Consider the following 21,473-nt stretch of genomic DNA (forward strand, 5'->3'; position numbering starts at 1 on the left):
GCTCTTAAATCTACTGGCATTCATGTCAGTTATATACTCCTAATGAACTTCTTTCTCCAAAACACTTACCTTTTTTTCTTTTCTTTTTTTTTTTTTTTTTTTTTTTTAAATCAAATTATGTCTGAAGCAAATATTAAACCTCCATTAGCCTCATTAGCTTCAGTTCACTTGTTAATGTGGTATTTTGATGCAAGTGGATGAAGGAATAATTATCTCACACGTGGCACCATATATTTAGTTACTAAAATTATTATGAAGTCCCTGGTGTTATTTTTAAAATACATGGATATTTTTGTAGATCTACAACAGCCTCAAGCAAAAACCATCCTCAGAAGCTTCTTTTATGCTGGGATCGTGTCACAGAAAGTAGAGCTCCAGGGTTTAATACCTATCAATCAACAAAACAAGTTTCACACTACTCCTGGCCAGAGGAGCTAATATACACAGTACCACAGGTCATGAGAGAAGAGCTTAAAATAAATCCAACAGAGGTGAGTATTGCTACGTTTTGCCAACCCCTGTGCTGTTCTCTTAATTTTAAGAAGCCCCAATCATTGAACTAATTTTTAGGGGCACTTGTGTTGTTTTACTGATCCTAGCACCTTTAATCCAGCTCAGGCAGCTCTGACAAGCTGTTCAAACACACCGGGCTGTCCCTTGGAAACACTTTGCTACTGTTATGAGCCCTGGATGTCCCCCAGAACTGGGAAATTCTTGAGCAAGTTTTTAAACAGAGGACAAATAAAAGTAGATGCCTTTAAAAATACAGGCCTCTGAGGCATCTCGGGTTTCCCCCTCTGCAGAGAGCATACAGGACTGCTTATCTTGGCTCCAAAACAGACTGATGTGTTCATCCGGAAGATTCACTATAGCTGACAGAGAACATTTCCTTCATCATATTGCTTTGCCATGTGGGGAGATAACTCAAGCTAATAATATTCTGTCTCCTTATTATCTTCCTATAGCCTATGCATAACTTAATTCTTAATTCCAAAGGGCTCACAGCTGAGATTGGCCTGGTGCTAGTTTCATTTACACACACGTAAATCAAAACTCGCTCTACTGGAATAAATGTCTCTATGCTACTGTTAAAAAATAAAATCCTCAGCGAGGTCAGAAAATTCCCCCTTATTGAACTAGCTCAGCTCCCCTGATCATAAACACAATGCTATCCCAGATTCAGTCACGCCTTCCAAATTTCTAAACACCTCATCCCATTTAAATTTGCATGTAAATAGGAGCTATCCTGATTCACAAGAAATACAGCCTGCCTATCCAGAAAGCGTTAGTGCAGATGTGAATCAAGCAGAAAATGGCAGAGCAGTAGGGACCTGGCATCCGTGGCAATTATCTTTACTTCTAATGAAGAGCATCTTAGTTTCTTGCTAATTAGACAGGAGCACTTTAGAGAAAAGGACCTCTCAGTATGCCTACAAGTCAGCATACAGCACCAAACCAAGACTGCATTCGTCTGCAATGTCAGATAGCTGCTTGCCTCCTCCTCCTAGTTCCCAAGACTGCAGGATCAGGACCTGAGGCTCATAGATCTGAAGTCTCACCCCCACACAGCAGTCCTCAGCTGTGTAAGAAACCCCACTGACTTCGGGCACCCGCCTGGCCGTCACTGCTAGCTGCATGAAAGCACTCACTATTCTGCTCTAACTCAAGCAGACATTGCTGCTTTCAGAAAACCCACATTATTATTCTGTTTCTGAAGAAGGAATTACAGAAAGCTGAATCAGAAACTTTGAAAGCTGCTAGGCAGGCCATGGTTTCACTTACCCTAATCTATCATCATATTTCATCACCAACCTTATACCTGCTCCCAGCTCCAACAACGTGCCACCTCTGCCCCTCCATTAAGATACAAAACCAGGGTTAAGTGACAGATAGTATCAATGTAGATAGCAATCTGTCTCACTCAGAAACCACTGCAGTAGGAATAAAGAAAGAATTATTATACTGGTGTCAATAAGATAAATTACAGCTTTTTTTTTTTTTTTTTTTTCCACCAAGAAATTCCAGTTTTTCAACCAGCAGAGAATCTCTCCCCCTTTCAGCACTCCGAGCATCAGACTAGTTTCTCCTGACATTGCGCCCAGAGTCTCAGCTAATGAAACTGTTTATTTTGTAGATGGCTGATGCAGTTATTCATTACAGCAGTCATCTTGGAATAGATAGAAACTAGAGTGATATGAATTCAAATTCACTGCTGTTCCTCACATTTATTTGTTTCCAAAAAGTAAATAAGTTTGAAAGCTCTGCTGGTTGACCTAGTTAAAGCAAACTCAATGTTTAGGGAAAGATGAGTTTTCAGTGTTTTCTCACACTGCATAGCTTACACAGTCCCACGTGCCAAACTCTCAAAGTCTGTGATCACTTTTTCCTCCCACCACAGTGAGTTCACAACCACAGCACCAGAAAAAACAGGACTGGGAAGAACCTAAAAGTCACCTGCTGGTTCATTTCTTCTCCCTAACATTTATACCCATGCTAGAGGTTTTTGTACAGAGCTGTGGAGGTTTTTAAGAAGAGATGAGATGATTTATTCTAGTGTTTACCATTCCTATTTATAAATCTTTTCCTCTTGTCCAGCTTAAACTGTTCTGTTAACTTTCTCCTGTTCTCTAGGCTAAGCAGCCTCTGCCATTTTAATCCTCCATGACAGGTTGCTTTTGCTACACCTCCGATCACTTTCTGCTCCCCATCTCTCAGTGTGTGATATCCCAAACAGGAGGCAGTACTCTGGTTAACGGCTCCGAAGTACCAATCTGCAAGTATCCTTGGAAAACTGGTGAAAGGCCTTCATGAACAAGCAATCCTTTATTGATTGTCACAATGGGAGGCTGTACTGCAGAGGAAGAAATGTTGTCTGTCATAACTAGAGACGTGTCCTTCAAAGGTGTCAAACATCAGGGCAGAACAAGGCTCTGAAGTGGGGGTCACAAGGGGGAATTTTTATTTTTTTTTTTTTTTCATGTTCCTGAGTTTTGTATTAGCTCCTTCAGCATGCACCTCTGCTCCCCAACTTCACCATCACTAGAGAAAAATCATTGCTGGACTGATTCACAGTGAGGCAACGAAAAGCAGCATCAAAGACTAAGCTAATCTTTTCAGTTGTGTGTGAGTGGAAAACACAATGGGTGGATCTTGCTATTACTGCCATACAAGAAGAGAAATTAATAGAAAAGTTTGACATATTAGAAGGTCATTTTAACTGTGCAATTGCTTGCAACCCCTATCTCCAAGGGAAAAGAGGCAATGTCATATCTTTGTACTTGAAACCATGCAAAGGATAATAAAATATAAAGGAGCAGTTTCATTACTGGAGCAGCTGGAGGGGAATTGTCAAGCCCTGGGACACGAACTCCCAGGGAGTGACCTACTGCTCTCCTAACTCCAAATCATGTCCATAATCTCCCTCACGATGTTGTTGAAAATAGAGTTGGCTAGAGGAAAAGAGAGGGAAAAAGAGCAAAAGTAAAAGCAAACCAATTCAACTTATTAGTAAAAGCTTGATGAGCAAAAGTCTAGTGCAGCAAAAAAAAAATGCATCACCTGAGACAGTGTGAAGTACTGTCAACATGAAACGAACACTGGCAGATCTGGTACATGTGGTTTCTTTTGCCCTTAACTCTGCAATCTCCCAACAGCCTTCACTTTCTTTCTGTAGCAAAAGCAGGAACTTTGATTTCTGTACATCATACATTTAAGGAACTGAGAGCACTCCTGAGATGCTTACCTCCTTATATCCAGCTACAACCAGCCCTCCATTTTGAGATGTTAACTTTTCACTCTTTACAAAAATATAAGCATTATTGAAAGGGTTTTATCCCAGGTTTTAAAAAAATAAGGAATTCCTGGGGGTGGCACAGGGTCCACCACTGAAACCCTGAGCAACCCTTCTCAGCCCCTCACTCACCCTGGGATATCCACATCTCAACACCCGGTGTGGTGGTTATTGGGTAAGGACAGTGGACAGGCTTGAAAACAGGGAAAGGAAGCTGGATGAGGGTGTGCATAGCCTCATACTCTCTGAGGCATTAAACACTGGCCTAGAAATACCTACCTGGGCACTGAGCCCAACAAACCATCTCCCGAATCTTGCTAAGATAAATATGCACTGGCAATAGAGATACATATGCACTGGCAATAGATCCATCTTCCATCATCCCTAGGAAAGGAATGGGGACCTGCATGTTGAAGGAAGGGCATGAGGACTAATGCTTGGACAAACACCTTCTAACAGAACTGGCTTGCATGCATAGCCATTTAAAGTGACTCTCTTTACAAACTGCCCCTTTTGTCCACCCACTTTCCTTCCTGAGCCTGGAGAAAGCTCAGGGAAGTGCCAGTGCCTCCAGCTACTCTCCTTTTCCATGCCTCTAGGAGAGCTGCACAGAAACATTGGAAATGAGAGCAGCTCCTTGCTGCTGTCACGAGCTGGGTTTGCAAGCCTGAGGCTCACGTTTGCGAACACTGCCTCTGCTCTTGGGGACTTCTGCATTGCTGCTTGTATGATAAAAACCATCAGAACACACGCAGGAGGAGGAAGGGAACACTTTTGTTTCTCTGTCCCAAGAACTGAAGGTACTAAAGGTTAATACTTGGAAATCAGCAACTGCCAAGAACAAGTTCCCCACCCATCCATCCACACTGACTTTGAAGTGTTTTCTTTCTAGCTTTACCTTGGCACGCTGGCCAAATAAGTCACAAGTTTCCGAAGGTCTTCCTGCCTTATTCTGTCATGATTGCTGCGGGCTGGGAAGGTCAAGACAGGACCACCTCGTTTATCACGGCCACCTGCGGAAAATAGAGGATTGTTAGAAAATCAGGCAGGAAGCACACGTCAAAAAAACTATGTGCACTGAATTGATAAACATAAATTAAGGCACATTCAAGAGCCTGCGCACTCTTTGTAGCTTTCAGGCTTGCTTAATTGAGGAAGACATGCTTGCATTTGTTAGAGCGCCAAGGAAGAAAAAGGAAGAAAAAAAAAACAACACACCAACCACAAGGAAATTTGCTACTAGCTTTTCTTCTGGCTTTCACATAATCCCATAAAATCCAGTATGACTGGTCAACAGCAAGAAAGTGAAAATATTTCTGTTACTCAATGAACTGCATCCTTCATTACCAGGCAGTTTATAAAGTCCTACCAGCTGGATGCAGTGCACCCCCGCCACATTTATGCAGTCAGACATACTAATCTATCTGGCAACTCATTAGAGACTGAAGTTCTGATTAGAAGTTTGTGCCTGTGTTTTCTATTTAGAGAATGTTGTCAGCAATTGGAGTTTTTTCTCTTGCAGCTTTCCTGTCTTAAAATCCACTCCTTTTAAACTGCCAGTGTCTGGCACTTAATGCTTTACAGCAATTTTCAAAAGAGCCACAAAGGAGTGGTTCTACCCTGAATTATACAATCATAAACATAGGGGCGAATACAACCTATTCTACTGCACCTCATTTGTTTCTCTGCTGTGAATAAAGTTTAATAAGCTTGTAACAGAAATCTAGTTCCTCATGCAATGTTTAGTTCTTCCTTCATGTATTATCAATGGATTTTTTCAGGAACTGTGTGTTGTCAGAAACATGTTGGCATTGTTATCTAGCAAAAAATTCATATCAAAACTACAATTCAAAAAGCTAGCACAGGACTACACCTTGCCAATAAGCTGTAAAAAAAGCAGATCGACATTCACTTTTTTAATGGAACATATAATCCCTTTAAGAGAAATATCACTTCTGACAAAGGGAAATCACGTGCTTCCTCTGAATTATATTATCTGGCCAAAAAGAAGGAAAAGCTATGCAAAGACACGTGCATCTCCAGCACTCACACACACTGTGTTCTCTGTTACAGGGCACAGGACACCTGCACTCCATGGGGCCATAACTTCTGCAGGGGTCCCAACCACCACAGCTTGGTAGGAAGAGCCCTGGGAGGCTCTGCTGTAAGAGCAGGACTGGCACGAGAGCTTGGATAAACAGAATCCTAGCTCACCACAGGACAAAGAATTGCTCTGAAGAGAATTTAGATCAGGACTCAAGGAGGTGTCTCATACAGCAGGAGTTCCAGCAGGTGCACATCAATCCAGTGATGTATATGAACATATCCCTGAGGCACAGGTTTTCCACCTGACCCTGACTACAAGACAGAGGTTTCTTGTAGATGCAGCTGCCAGCTGACAACATAGTCCCTGTTCATTGTAGTCTGAAAGTGTCCATTGAGTTCATGCCACGATAGGTACAAGCTCACTTTCTAGCACAAAGTGTCTCCACATAACTCAAGTCATGTAGAAGCAGCTAAAAATAGCAATGTTGTTTTTTATGTATATATATTCTATTTCTTTTACAAAATTTCCAGGGCTATGAGTTTTCTACAGCCCTGCAGACTGTGCAGCTCAAAGCCTGTCACATTATAGATAAACTTCACCTACAGAGATATAGATGCCAATGTAACCCAGTGTTACATTCTGTCTGCATTGAAATTCCTGTAGCTTTCAGTGGATGCTTTACACCCGAAGGGCAACACCTTCCAATTTTTCAGTCACATTCAAAGGTACAGAGAGGCAAAGACAAGGTGACATCTTCATTTTGAGCCTTCGTGCAGCCAGGGGAACATGTAGAGTACAAAAAACCTGCCCTGCCTCAGCTCCACCTAAAGCTGGGTGCCTGATGCTTGCCTTTGGCTAACGGTGTGCAGTGTGCTGCCCAGCACTGCAGGAAATCCTCTGGGTGATTTCTCAGAGGCACCTTGCTGCTTCCAGTTAAACTGCTTACATGGGTCTCTCTGCAGCAGCCTTCAAACAGCAGAGCCTCTGCTGCAACAAGCATGCCACAAATGCTAGGAGGATCCAAGGGAATTTGGTCTCATCTTGGCTGATCCATCCCTCTGCCACGTGGCACAAGAATGGGGGTGTAATGTAAAAAGGATTCAATTTACAAGGAAATAAGCTCATTTTTATTTTCAGGACTACATCTAAACATAAAAAGATCCTCATTTCAAGCACATTCCCCCATTGTTGGGATTATTTCACACACCATAACAAAGCCAAAACCATTATATCATGCGTGATGTGTCCAACAGGAAAGCAAGCCAGCCTATAGAATGGCAAACCAATATTGAAACTAAAGCTGGTGGGAAAGATTTCTTTTTTTTTTTTTTTTTTTTTTTTTTTGACACAGGAAGCTTTTCATGGTTTTGAAACATTTCCCATCATATCAAGATGTAACCAAGGCTTTCAAAAGTTTCCAGATATTCACTAAAGCAGAGACATGAACTTGAATTACATCCCAGAAGAATATGCTACCCACTACTTAGTCAGGCTCCCCCTCCTCCCCCAGTCCCAACTATTTTAATACTTCTACAAATGAAAAAAAGTGTTAAGAGATGAGATCAAGAGACATCCAAGCACACATTTATAATCCTCTCCCAGGATATGAAACGCCCAGAAAGGGCCATGATCTTCCCTCAGCCCAGCAGCCCCAACCACTCCAATGCTGCCTGTTCACCTCAGCTTGGTCATGACCAGAAGTTGCGTTTGGGTTCAGGGACCCCTTTCACAACTACATTTCCAAAGTGAGCTCTGAAAACAAAACAAAAACAAACAAGAAAAGAAACACCACACACTGAATTCTGGGAGACTGAGAAAGTTAAAATGGAAAATTCTTGACCATTTTGCTGACAGTAATGGAAGTTGCAGAAAGGGAAACAGAGGTCAGAACATTTCTGTCCTGTCTTTTTTTTTTTTTCAGGACAGAACTTCTCCTACATCAGTTCATCTGAACTGTCCTCTGGAGAACATGATAAATAAGGCTTGCACAGAGTCAGAAGTTATCAGGACAGACCAGAGAAAATGGGTTAATTCTCTTTGGAGGAAGATTACAAGATGACCCAGATGGAGTTTTCTGGAGGATGGAAGGATAAATAAGTGCCTGGAATGATTCCTTCTACTTCCATAGCACAGCAAAACAAGAAATATGAGGTTTAGAAACAAATGTGATAAAAATCACTGCTCTATGCTTTGAGTAATAGGGTGAAAATATTATTACAAGTGCATCATACATATTAAAAATCTTTCACTTGTTTCCAATAGTTTATGAGCAATCCCTAATTTTTATGAATGCCTGCATTATTTACAATTTTATGAAGAGCCTGCGTGATGAAATGTCAGGTTTCTTCCAGAAGCAACCACAGTGTGTTTAATTCACCACAGGTCCTGCAGAGTCCAGTAACTGTGGTTACTCTCTTAAATACTAATAAAACGTAGCTTCTCTGTTGAGCTTCATAACTGCAAATGTCAGCTTTACCAGACAGACTAAACAGGATGGTCACACCACCTAACTTTAGACACCTGCCATGCCAATGTTAGGACCCTCATCTCCTCTAAGGAAGCCTCCAAACAAGGAGTAAGAACCACTAAAAGAAGAAATTATTTTTGCATTTGCTCTGCAGGAAGTCTAATGTCCCATGCATATCTTTCCTCTTCTCTATTATTATTATTATTTTTACTGAGGGAAATAGTAAAGTACAGAGAGGGGACGAAATTGGAGGAAATTCACCCCAGATCTCACTTGAAGTACAAGAAGTAGAAATGAGGATTTCTGATCCCTAGTACACTGTATTAGGGCTTTATAGTACTTAGGCTAAACATCAGCAACTAGAAACCTTACAGAAGCTCTGTCTGTGCTTACAAGGAACCCACCCACAGAGGCTAATCTTGCCTCAAGTCAGCCCTGATTTGCACACTGATTTTACATGCACAGCTTCATCAGAGAACTACCCAGCATATTGTTTTAAAAGAAAACAAAAAATGGAGGGGAGCAAAGAAGCTCAATTGCTCTAATCAATATGTCCCATCTTCTGCCTCCCACTGGGCTCACAGACATGGGATGCAATAATCAAACATATCATTATGTTTGCTAATTACAGTTATTAAATGCTAAAACAAACAGCTGATAATTTCTAATTGGTTTTCAAGGTGGGCTTTCATGGGGTTTGTTCTGATTTAGAGAGGCAAACAGATGGTCTAGTTATTAGTGCTCTGGAATAAAGGAGTCAGAAAAACACATGTTCCTCAGGGCACAAAGAACACTGAAAACAAATATTTAGCCATATATGTCTTGTCTCCCTCCTACAAAATCCTTTGTTGATTGTCTTTCCTGTGACTGGCATGCTTGCCCATTCTTCCCATCTCCCCTTCTTCTACCTGTATAGAAACCACCACTACATTCAGCACCTGGTCCCAGAAGTAGGATCACATCATTTTTCCTCCATAAATAATACAGGAGATACTGCAGCAATAGCATGAGGCATGATGATGGGCACCACTTCTACATATTAAAAGAAAACAAACAAACAAAATAATTAAAGAAACCTCAAAAAACCTGCAAACAGGGGCAATGGAAGCCGGCAGCAGACAACTTGGGCAGGTTTCAGTGACCTACTGATAGGCACTTTTCTGGTTGTGGTCAGGCTTTTGACTGAGACAAAAGGGACCCCAGCCATAAGATGCTTTCCCTAGCAGCTGCCTGAACTGAGATTTTAATCACCTCAGTGGTCTGTGTGGCTCCAGCTGCCTACAGGTAAGGGAAGATGTTGGCCAGCCCAGAGTTATTAATGTGTACCGTGGGTATGGGTTCCATATTTCAAGTCCTGAGAAACAACTATCCCCAGTAATACCCAGAAGGGTGAAATTCCAACTCTGGAATCCTGTTTAGGAAAGGAACTAAGACATTTCCTGTAATGCAGACTTCTTGTATACAACAGATAATGACTAAGGAGAGCTCTGTTTTCAAGCCATGTCACTCCGGTCCTATCTACTTCTCTACCACAATGCTTTCCTACTTGAATTCATCTATATTTAAGAATATTCCAGTCCTTTTCTTCCTTCTGCATGCTTTTGGTAAGCCAGAATTCACAAGGATTAACCACAGAAGCAAACAAATTCCCCCACACATAAAGGCTCCTGAGTACCTTTTCTAAGGTCCTGCAACACCCATCAGCAGTGGGGACAGAAGTAGCACACAGCACCTCTGGCCTCTGTTCCGGTGTCTGCTGTAGCTCAAATGGATGTGCTGCTCCGTCTAACCCCTGCAGACCATAAGCTGATCAATCTTGATACTGCAGACTGTGCTGGGACCATAAGTGACTTTCCAGAGGAGCTGAAACACTCCTCAAAAGATATTTCAGTCCAAAATATGGTGAAAAAATGAATGATAATGAAGAGAACTAGGAGACAGAATGAGCTCAGCTGATGTCAGGCGCCTCTATAAAATGACAAACAATATGGTCTGGATTTCTAAATCTAATTGACAGACTTCCTAGAAAAGAAAAGTATCAAGGAATTGATATCCAGAGCCTCAAAATAATATTTCTTTTCCTTTAGTCTGCCATAACTGAGCTCTGTGAGAGTCTTCTTGCTACCAGACCTCCTGCAAACAGACCTCCACACTAAAACTCTTCCAGCTTCAAGAAGCACTAATTTCTTGCAAGGGTTCTTTATAGGATTATCTGTATGAGCACACACAAACTCGGTTGATTCCAAAGCAGGTGATTCCAGTGTAATAGTTAAGGAAATTTAACCTCCCACAACAAATCCCCCCTGCAAATTAACACAGCTGCAATGCAGTCAGCAGAGAATGATCCTCCAGTGTGTTCCTCTTTGCAGAATGCCATAAACAAGTGTCAAGTGCCTGAAACAAACCCTAGTGGTATTAGGGTTAATGACCCCCCAAAACAAGGCTGTGTGTTCCCACCAGGAGATTCCTTGGCAGAACAGATCAGAGAAATGGCTGTAGATAGGATGCTCAGCACAGCTGCTGGATGAGCCCATTTCCCACCTGATGGATTTGTTCCATAACCACACAGAGCATGGGTGGTTTATTTCTGATTTATTACAAGTATTTCGGGGTAATTCTTTGATTTTGAATGCTTTCTTGAAAACAAGCCACTGAGAAAATTGTCTCATTTCCCACTGAGAAAATTACTGTCCCAGCAAAGCAAAATTAAGAACAGGTGAAACTTGTTACAATAAAGGAAGAGCTTCTTTGTGTGGAAGGTAGAACTTGCCCATTCCAGAGGAGCTTGTTTTTTCCTCTGGAAGATACAGATTTGCTTTGAAGTATCAAGGCAGCCCAGAAGCATCCTCTTCAACACTGCCCCTCACTCACACACATACAAACCTTGCTTCCTTTTACTCTTCTATCTCAGATGTATGGGAATACCTGCTTCTATTAAAAAATAAATAAAAATAAAAAAGATGCAGAAACAAACAAAATAAACCCCAAATTTTCTAAAACAAAATACTCTGCTGCAAACACTCTTGAACCTGATGGTGAGGGGAAAGGAACAGAACAGCCCACAGCCGTGTTGATCACGCTGCTGATGGCAGTGCCAATAGGCACTCCAGACTCATGTCTCTGAGCATCATATTAGAAGCTATACAGAGTAAAGGGAAACAAACAAACAAAAAGAGAAACTGCATTCACCCTGACCACACACTGTTTGTCTTCCCAATCTGAGGTGAGCACACCAGAAACAGAAAGTTTCTGATGTCACTTCAGCAAAGTGAAACATGTAATGAATGGATTCAACGCAAGTGGCTGTTCAGGCTTGCCATGTCCCAGCAGGGAAGTCCTTGACAGCTACAGCCAAGTAGAGGCTCCTGCAAATTTATGGAAGTTCAGGGGAAAGTTCAAGCTATCAGACTTACACAATTGCTATTAGGAAGTCTTTTTCTCCTTTGGCTCTGAGAAGAAATTTGGCCTAGAGCTGGAAAACACCATCAGATAAAAATGTTTCTAAAATTGCACATTCCAGCAAAGTATTTCCATTTCATCAAGCCTATATTTTCCTACAAAAAAAAGTATGAAAAACAAAAAAAGCAACCACAAAACCCACAACCATTTGCTAATACAGAGATGTCCAGTTGTGAACTTCAGAGCTTCTTGTATGTTAAAATAGATTCCTTAGGAAAACCAAATAAACAAGCAAAACAAACGTAAGCCTACGAAGCAAAGTGCTTTTACAGAAACAAGGAAGTTTTCAGAGGTGATGTGTTTTGTCAGTGGGATGCAAGTGCACACCCTACTACAAAATGACCTTATATTGATTTATAAGGTCCCAGGTTACATTTCTGTACAAGGACTACTCTTATCTGCCTGCATAAATGAAGCAGAGACCTTTGCTGAGATACGTATGGAGCTCACTGTGTCTTTAAGGACTAGAAAGCCTTGTGAGCTGGAACAGGATGGGATGTATACAGAACATATTGCTTCACAGGCTCAGTTCCTTCCTCTTATTGTTATTTTGAAAGTCTCTATCATTAATTTAAAAGCTAAACCCGTGTGACTGGATGCAGAGAACCACTGACCCGTGGGCTCTGAAGGCTTTTCCAGGAGGCAGTCAGGAACTCAACGCGCTTGGATGGCACCCACAGTTTCATTTACATCCCACAAGTTCTTCTGAGTCCTTTCAGACAAAAATGTTTATTGGGTTGTTTTTTTGGGGTTGTTTTTTTGTGTTTCCACAAGGCAGCACAGGTAGCATCCCTGCTCTCACACCTGCTAATTAAGGAAGCACACAAAGGAGAAGTCTCCTTGCTGGAAGGAGACAGTGGTGGATCTTGGCAAGCTGCTGGTGTCCGAGAGCCAGGACGGTAAGTGTTGGCAGTCACTAGGCACTCTCCACAGAAATTCTTAAATTTAGTCCATGGCTACAGTTAAAACATATGGAGAGAAACATGGCAACTGATTTGGCACCCTAGCAATGCTTTAGCTGAGTATCACTGGATATCCCAGAGAATGTTTTGATTTCTGCTCTGACCTTAGAGTCCTGATGAGGATATCTAAACAGACACTATAGGTAAAGGTTCTTTGGTATCCTCACAAATGATCTAGCAATCTTGCAAGGCAAAAGAAACAAAACAAGACCAAACAAAACAAAAAAGCAGGCTCAGACCTCATCAAAAGACCTGGAAACTTTGCAGTCTAAACTTCCTTTTTCTTCTTCAAAGAAAAATGTGCATCGATGCAGGAGTAAATTCCAGATGAAAGGATGATGGACCAAAACCACTATGAAAATTCAATAGTTAAGCAGTGTTATATTTTTCTAATAGCATATTTCTTCTTTTTGGAGTTCCCATAGATTTCAAACTACATCAGGGAAAGGTATAAACAAGAAGCCACTTTTCTCTACCAAAATGTAGAAGAATTGTTGATGTTTCACTTGAAATTTCCATTACAGAGGAAGATAATAGAAACTTTTAAAATTGGAATCAAAACTTTTTGTGCAAATACAAAATGTTTACATCATTCAAAAATTAAATATTTTGGTTAGTTCTCTTCCCAATCCAATACAATTTCCAGTGTCCACAAATCTATGTTGGAGACCTCCTGAAATCCAGACCTGAACTCTTCCAGCACGTGGAGGGCCTTGGGAATCTCATTTCAGTCCCTTCTCCAAAGAGTGAAGCACATCCGTCGCACAGAAAGCAAAACGTGCTTCTGCACACATGGTCCCACATATCTCTGGTACATAGTGACCTGGGGTGACTTCAGACCCATAGTTTTTGGGAAGGTCAATCTCTTCCCTCCTAACAGTCCTTGGAGCAATTTTTTCCCAGATTCCAGTCTCAGAAGCCAAACAGCCTGTAAGCCTTCCTTTTGGATTCATCTTGCCAGCCTACATTTAGTGAGACCTAGTTGCAAAGTTTCATCTGGTCTATTTACACTGAGCTTCTTCCTCTGAAAAACCTTTTGGGAAATCTCTGTGCTTTCCCTTCAGGCTCTCAGTCAGGCTCAGACATCGCTGTGCTCCTGTCACCAAATTGTGACACCATTCTACCTTTTGCTGTTGACTCCCTCTTGCTTGAATAGCCTCTCAGCAACCTGGCCAACTCCTCCTCTGTGCTCCTGCCTTGGCAGAGGAGCAGAAGGCACCTGGATGGCTGGCAGGAGCCTACACACCGCGGGTCTTAAGAGTCCCATAGGAATGGGAAGTGTTGGGAGGGATCCTGCAAAACTCTTCTGGGTGGGACATGGGGAAAGGGCAAATGGTTTCAGCAACACCCACTGTGCTAGTCAGCTAAAAAGCTTTTCATAGCCATGTGTATGAAAAGCTCCATGTGCAGGAAGGCAACGTGGCAACATGCTCCACTCCCTCTCCCAAGAGCCTCATCCACTTCTTTCTGTACTGCCCTGATCAATAGAAAATCTCCTATGACTATAATCAAGCAGCTGAACGACATCTCAAGTTAAACCACCCTTCGAAAGCAGCATCTGCATTTCCCAGGAAAGGCTATAGCCACAGCTTCCAAAATATCACTTTCACCACCTCTCACGAAAAAAAAATACCGAAATAATCTACAACCTGCTTTATTTCCTTTCCTCTGTGCTCATCTCCTCAGAATATAAAAATCAGCCTTTGGCTTGAAGCTTGCTCTCTAATGGTTCCCAAAGCCTTTCCATTGCTGGAAACAACACTGTGAACCACCCAGGCAAAGCCAAGATTTTATCAGGGTTTAGGCAACAAGCAGGCGGCCAAAGCCTCCCTCCCAGCCCTGGCTGAATCTGCCTCAGCGAGGTTAGTGATGGGAGCAGTCAGACTGCGATGGCTGGGATGCACTGCCACTGCTCAGGCTATCTCCGTGCTTATGAGAGATGGCATGGGGTTTTCAGATCTTGTTTAGATACACACATATATGAACCTTGCTTGGATTCAGTCCAGCTTAGAAACAAGGCCACTGGAAGAAATCAAGAAGCAGTTCCAGGAATAAAACCACAGGAAGTGCCAGGCACGAAGCCCCAGGCGGCGTTCAGGCTGGGTAAATCCATGCCCAGCTAGCTACAGCTGTGTTGCAACTCTGAAATTAAGTGCACTTCTGAAAGCCTGAGTGTGCCTCTGAGATTGCACAGCAGTGTGGGCAGGCAGTAGCTGGTGTCCAGCCCGTTCTCCCCACTGCTCTATGTGGTCGAGGTGTGGAGCATCCACGGCACTGAAACACAGAACAGCACAGCCCCTTCCACAAGGAGCTTATTTGTTCTTGCAGCTGTCCTGTCAAAGACTGGTTGAAAAGACAAGGTGGTGTAGCTGGAACAGATGAGAAAAGGAAAAAGTGTGTAACTCAGATGTTCAACAGATTTACTTTGTGTGCTGATAAATTCTGCCGGTGTAAGGACAAGATGAACCCACTCGACATCCCTACTGTACTGTTACCGTTAAAATTAACTGTAGTATAAACTCCAACAAGACTCAATAAAACTCTCCTTTTCCTCAAGGAAGCCTGATTGCAAATGCAACGTGCTCACAGACTCAGTGTTAACTGCATCTCGAACTCGAATATATATATATATATATCCTCACAAAGTTCAGCAATTTGTTTTTTCTTTTTCTGGCAAACACTTTCTTTTCTGTGCTCAGAGCACACTCTAGGAAGTTACTCCATTTTAATTAAAAAGAACCTAGCCATCACTTGAAGCTGTCAAATCCTTTTCTTCATCTGCTTTATTACATCAACCCAGGGAAAGTCGGAGCAGTTCCTAAACTCTGGGCTGGAGGGTGATGCTGGGGCTATTTTAATAAGGCACCAGAGCCTCAGCACATTTTATCTACAAAGGCTCAGACACTTGTTCCCATAGCCACTGCATTTGGAGACCTTGGAAAGAAGGTGGAAATCCTGGGACTGCTACCTAGTGAGCTGGGTTAGGAACAGGAACATTTTGAGCAGAGATGAGTCTGGAGGGTGGTGGGTCTAAAAGTAACAAACCATCTCCTGCCTGCAGCAGACTGTGGTGAGAAACCCCTGGGGGTGCGCTGGCACCTCTCACTTGTTCAACCCCCCCAAGGCAAGCTTGGCCTGGGACAGCATCAACAGGAGCTGATGATTTTGTGTGAGACCCTCTGGCTGCAAGCTGAACCCAGGTACAGTAAGGAAAGGTGTTATATAAACATCCCAGACAAGTTGTTGTTATTAAATATTCCATGCATTACCAAATGATCCTGTGGTCATTTCCATGTGAAGCAACAGCAGGAGCCAAGAACCAAATTCCAGTACAGTCCCTGCATAAATTCCTGCCTTTTGCTTCCCCAGAGCACCCGGTTCAGCTTCATGTCACCAACAAGTCTGCAAGTACCGTGCCTTTTTATGACTATGTTCCCCTCTTCAGAGCAGTGAAAGACAAAAAGGACATAAAATATTTCGTGACACTCAGAATGAGACACCAGTGTGAGGCAAACAGTGGTGCGAGTGAGAATTGCTGGGAGAGTCGGGTGGGTCATGAGGTACATTTGGTGTCTCACAAACTTCCCGAGTCCTGGATTTTCATATCATCGGTAAAAAAACTTGAGGGCTTATAGAGCCACATATTGTCTGCCCAAGCCCTTGCTGGTTCCTGTGCCATTTCAGTGATGCTAAGTGGGAGGGCAGCTTGCACCAGCTGCTAGTCCAAGGGAAGGGTTCTCCTCCTCGCCAGGCATCCCCTGGCCCCGCTTGGCAGCCAGCAGGGAGCGGAGGAGGAAGGCCCAGGCACCTCATGGCCTCACTGCTGCTCTCCTGCCTTCTGCACTCAGCAGCACTGTGGAGATGAAGGAAACAAAGAGCTAAGACTGCAGACAATGGGCCGAGCAGGCTGGCTGCTTGATACTGGTCTTCTTGTTGCATCAGGCAAGGTCACCCAAAGCAGCGCAAATGGCTTACAGTCATCAGAAACACCAACAGTGGAAGTACCCTCTTTTCGTACTGCTGATTTGTATGACTTCATGCAAGATTATGATCGCTTCAGACATTCTCTCCCCACCCATCCCCCTGCCTGACAAGTTGTAATTCACCCCAGAAACAATATAACCTAAGCCATTCTCAAAGCATTTTCCATACTGTCTAGCCCTCATTCATCCCCATGTCCTCGAGATTCATCCCCTGAATGAAGGCTGTAAATTTTTGCACGGGATGACAGAAGATCTTTGAGCATCGGAGTTATGCAAATGTAGCAGTGGCACTTTTAAGTGCAGATTGATTGGGATTGCAAACCAAATACCAGTGATTTACAGGACCAAGTGCTTCCTACAGAGAGGACTGAGTGATATTCACTGACCTGAACCATCCTGGATCCTGACACAGCCCAGGTCTGACCTGGAGCTGACATTCCTTCCCACCTGTGCTGCCCATTTACCCATTTCTCAGAATAGGAAGAAAATCACCATGGGCCAGTTTCCAACTCTCTGAGTATTATTGGGTGGCCCTGGTCTACATATGGCCCTTTTCTTGGCAAAAGAGCCAGTGTAAGTACGCTAAGTACCACAAAGTCCAAACATGAAACTGCCTGCACAGCACTGTAAGGACCAGCGGGTGACAGGCAGAGCTCATGCTGGGCTGGAGGAACCAGGAGGGATGTGCTTACCTGACACAAAGGCCACTTTCTCCTTTAGTATAGGAAGGACATCAGCAGCTTTTAAGCCATCATTTCGGAATGAACCTGCAAAAGAGATGAAGACAGGAAAGCCACATTAGAAGATACAATGTCCTGGCTTCAGACTTCACCAACAATCCATGTTTCTCACTCAGACTGGAGGAAGTCTATAAATTACATAAAGGCACCAAGAGCCAGGCCCTTATGGCTGATAAATGAATATCATTAGCATCAACAGAGACATGCTTGTGAAAAGAAAATAGAGAGTATCAACTCATCCCACTTCATCCTTCAGAAGTTCTGAAAGGTTAATAAATTGGAGGGAGATATAAAAAGGAGCAGAAACCAGTGTAACTGCAATTTCAACAGGCACTGGAGAACAGTCCTGAGAGATCCCTAAAGAGCCCTTTGTGTCAGAAAAGCACTGAGGAATTTAGTTCTGGTTGCCGAATTCTTTCTGTGTTCAAGTAAGAAGGGCTTCATGCACTCTGAATTAAAGACATGAGTCTTTGCTATTAACTTGTCCTTTTTATGAGAATAACCCCACAGATCCTGGGCTTTGGCTAGCTCTCACATCAAAGACAGGAACCGTTCAGCCAAAGGTAATATTTTGGAATTTAAGCAGATTTGTATGTATGCATCTCATCCAACCGTGAAGCAAACCAGAACAGCCAATGTGCTAGACATATCATGAGGGCTCAAAGACACTGAACCAGAGTTCTGGGCCAAATTCCCCCAGCTGCAAGATCAGCAAGTGTCAATGCAAGCTGAGTTTTGGCCAATGCATGTTAAATTCATTGGGGAAACAGCGAACTCAATTCTTAGGCACTTAACTATGCAGTAGACATTACATAACTGAAGTCATAGTGAACACATTACAAAAAAATAAAAAAAAAATCAGTGGCTATGTGAAATATATAATAAAGACTTCTCAGCAAGAAGCGTTTGTAGACTGCTACACCGAGGGCTCAAGGACAACTTGAAACACTCTCCTACCTCAGTGCATCTCCCGGAGGCAATGCACCTGGAGCCCAGGGGAAAGATATCTGACTTTTAAAGACAGTCACCTCCTGAGCTGCAGCAGGGCAGGCTAAAGGCAGGGGGACCTGCTGCTAACAGCTCCGATGTCCTGGCTGTGTGCAGGAGAGGCAAGGAAGGACATGAACGGGGACAGTGCTGCCAGAAGGTGTTTTCAACATTCTCAGTATTCCCCAGGACAGATTGGTCACACTCCAAAATGATGAAAGAACTGGAAAGCTGTGACCCTGTTCTCCAGCCAGAAAATCCACAAAAGCTCCCCAAAACTGCAAATCTTCCCTCAGGATGAGGGATGAAACTCCTAAAGACAGAGTAGTGCTTAAAGCAAGGTCCCTGCTCTAGGTGAGGTGCATGCTCACCTGAGCAGCAGCTCATGACCTGCAGACCGGGCCGTGACCGCAGCGTGCAGAGCTCACTGCAGCTCATGCCAAATGCCACACACCAGCAGCTCCATCTCGGAGCAGGCTGGCAGGTTTTCCAGCAAGGGCTGGGGGAAAGGATAACTGAACAGGAAAAACAATGGCTGTAATAAGGGCTCCAAAAGCAAAGACAAATCTGTCTCCAGGAGGGCCCCAAGCAGCAATGATGCATTCCCCAGTTCATGAGTTATTATAAGCATACTCCTAATAATGCTCATTTTCATCCTAACCCCCAGCTGTTTCTAATACATTTGTTTTGTTTATTTGCATGCTGGATCTGAAGCCATGTCTGCATAGCACCATCTCATTTTGTCGCAGAGCCCCAGTTATACAACTGTGTAGGCAGTGCCTTCCTAGTCGATGATGAAGGCCACGCTTTGTACTCTGCCCCACACTCCCCCCTACCCTTGTATGACTCGAGCCCCTCTGCAGCAGATGAACAGAGAAGGACAGATGGATGAGGGAAGGGCAGGCTGAACTCTGAGCATTTGGGCACTGGTTTGCTGGTTCACCATCGCCATAAGCCATCATAAGCCATCGACACAACAGTGCCCCTCTTGCTCTTCTACCTGCAAGTCTCACCATGCTTTGCAAAGAAGTGTCAGCATTGCAAGTGCCTCTTTACCAAAAGAGAATCAGAGGTGCAGAGAGCACGGTGCCACATCCCAGTCACCCTGCAGCACCTCACTCCTTTGCCACACCTTGGCTTAGCATGCTGTCCACATGGTGGGGATGCTCTGGTTATCCACAAACCTTTGTTACTCCAGGCACACAAGAAGAAAACATACCATGCCTGCAGGAGCAGCAGACCGAATAATGTATTCTTGGAAACTTGGAAACACTGAAAATTTTAAAAACTGGATGCTCAGCATGGCTGAGTCACTTTTCAGGGCAGATCAATGCTGTAAATGCACAGCCCGTCTCCTAGCAGGGATTCCCTGTGCAGCAGAAGCAGCTCACAGTTTTAGGTGAGATGCTGTAATGAGAAGCCAGCTGGGTGAGATGGGAAACTTAAAGCACATTTCCACATTAAAGGCAGCAAACTTGAAACTGATAAGAGGAAATTTGTTTTGGTTTGGGCTTGGGTTGGGTTTTCTTCCCCACACTAATGCCCCATTTGGCCTGGGGAACTTGCTGCTATAGGACGTGGAGGTCAGCAGCACAAGAGGCTTTCCCAAAGGCTTAGAGATCTGCAAGCTGCAAACATCTCCAGGGAACTGTAAAGATTAATAAAATAAACAAGAGTTTTGGAAAGAATATAAGCCTCCAGACTTTGGAGTGAAAGCCAGACTCTAGTTATTGGAGTGAAATATAAATTATGCCTGGAGGGTGCCCTGCAGGCTTTAGGATTTCGTTCTCTAAGAAGAGGTCAGTGGCCTCTGTTGGAGACGCTGTCTTGGGTTAGATGGACCAACCCGTGGTCTGCTCCAGAGTGGCTTTTCCTAGAAAAGCTCTAGCTCCAATCTGAAAAAAGCAGTGTGCTCTTGGCTTCAAATAAAGATCAGCTGCTGGAAATATGGAAATACTTTCTATACTGAAAAAAGTATGCGTAGGCAAGAAGAAGGCCTCCTGTCAGAGCACTGCATGGGGCTTAATCACTTGGCTCCTGATGTCTTCAGCGGGAGTAGTTCATCCCAAGTCCCATGCAATGTTTCATGAAATTCAGCCCACATTCTCATAGTTCTCAGAACAGATTTGACTATTTAAAAACTTTGGCATGAAGTTTCTTTAACCAAACAAAACTGAACTCCTTCAGCTGAACCCATCCCTTGAGGAACTCCACTGGAGTCCAGGAGGCAACAGTAGGATTAATCTGGTCCATATTGTTCATTTCTTCTTGCCTGAGTAAAGGCCTCTTCCATATTTCTTACTTTTTTTCCCCTCAGTTTTTCAGAGCAGTTATCTCCTAAGTTTATCACAGCCTATTTACCTCCCCCCTCCCAAAGCCTCAGGGGATTTTATTTGTGTTTACAGTACAGTAGCATCTTGCCTTTCTACAATGTGCAAACAGAAGGGATGTCTGATGTGAGCAGAGAGAGGGAGAACAAAGGAGACATTATTATTCCCATTGTAGCCTTTGCAAACTGAGACAGAGAAAATTGACTTGTCCAGTGTCAGACAGAAAGTTTGTGCAGAGCTGAGCCCTCATTTCCCCAGCGCTTCCCCAGTGCTTTCCTCACACAACCATCCCTTTGTTTTCTGGAAGAATATCATCCTCCTTTCTCTCGTCTTAATACTTTTTGCTTCCTCCTCCTGCTTTTCTCTCTCCGCTATTCTTTCTTTCTGCTTTTCTCCCTCAAATATTTACTTTTCTTGTCTGGGATAGGCTATCTTTAACCCTTTCCTTCACTTCTTGCATGCTATTGTCCATCTCCACAGGGCTGCGAGCCTTCCTGGCTGGATTTCTCCGAGCTCCACAGGGCGCACAGAGGGGCTTAGCCGAGGGCTGGCGGGGGCTTTGCCACTGGGATTTCCCTGGTAGGGGCTCATTGGTTTGCAGGCAGAAAGGCCACAGCATGGCACGAGCATTTTGTTGAATAGAAGCAACATGTGCTCCGGACTTGCATTTTAGCACCATCTGGCAGAGATAAATGGGCCTGGACACTC

The 21,473-nt window shown here is 43.5% G+C and overlaps 1 protein-coding gene across 9 annotated transcripts in view; it reads right to left on the reverse strand.

Moving 5' to 3' along the window:
* Positions 1–21,473, reverse strand: part of KALRN (kalirin RhoGEF kinase) — a 497,167-nt gene that overhangs the window by 324,059 nt on the left and 151,635 nt on the right. For all 9 annotated transcript variants that reach the window (XM_032189850.1, XM_032189851.1, XM_032189849.1 and 6 more), the window contains exons 2-3: positions 17,401–17,475; positions 4,689–4,803 (exon numbers count right to left, since the gene is read on the reverse strand). In XM_032189850.1, the coding sequence (XP_032045741.1) occupies positions 4,689–4,803; positions 17,401–17,475 (190 nt within the window). The remainder of the gene's footprint in view (positions 1–4,688; positions 4,804–17,400; positions 17,476–21,473) is intronic.

This window comes from Aythya fuligula, chromosome 6 (assembly GCF_009819795.1).
Source record: "Aythya fuligula isolate bAytFul2 chromosome 6, bAytFul2.pri, whole genome shotgun sequence".
NCBI classification, from domain to species: domain Eukaryota; kingdom Metazoa; phylum Chordata; class Aves; order Anseriformes; family Anatidae; genus Aythya; species Aythya fuligula.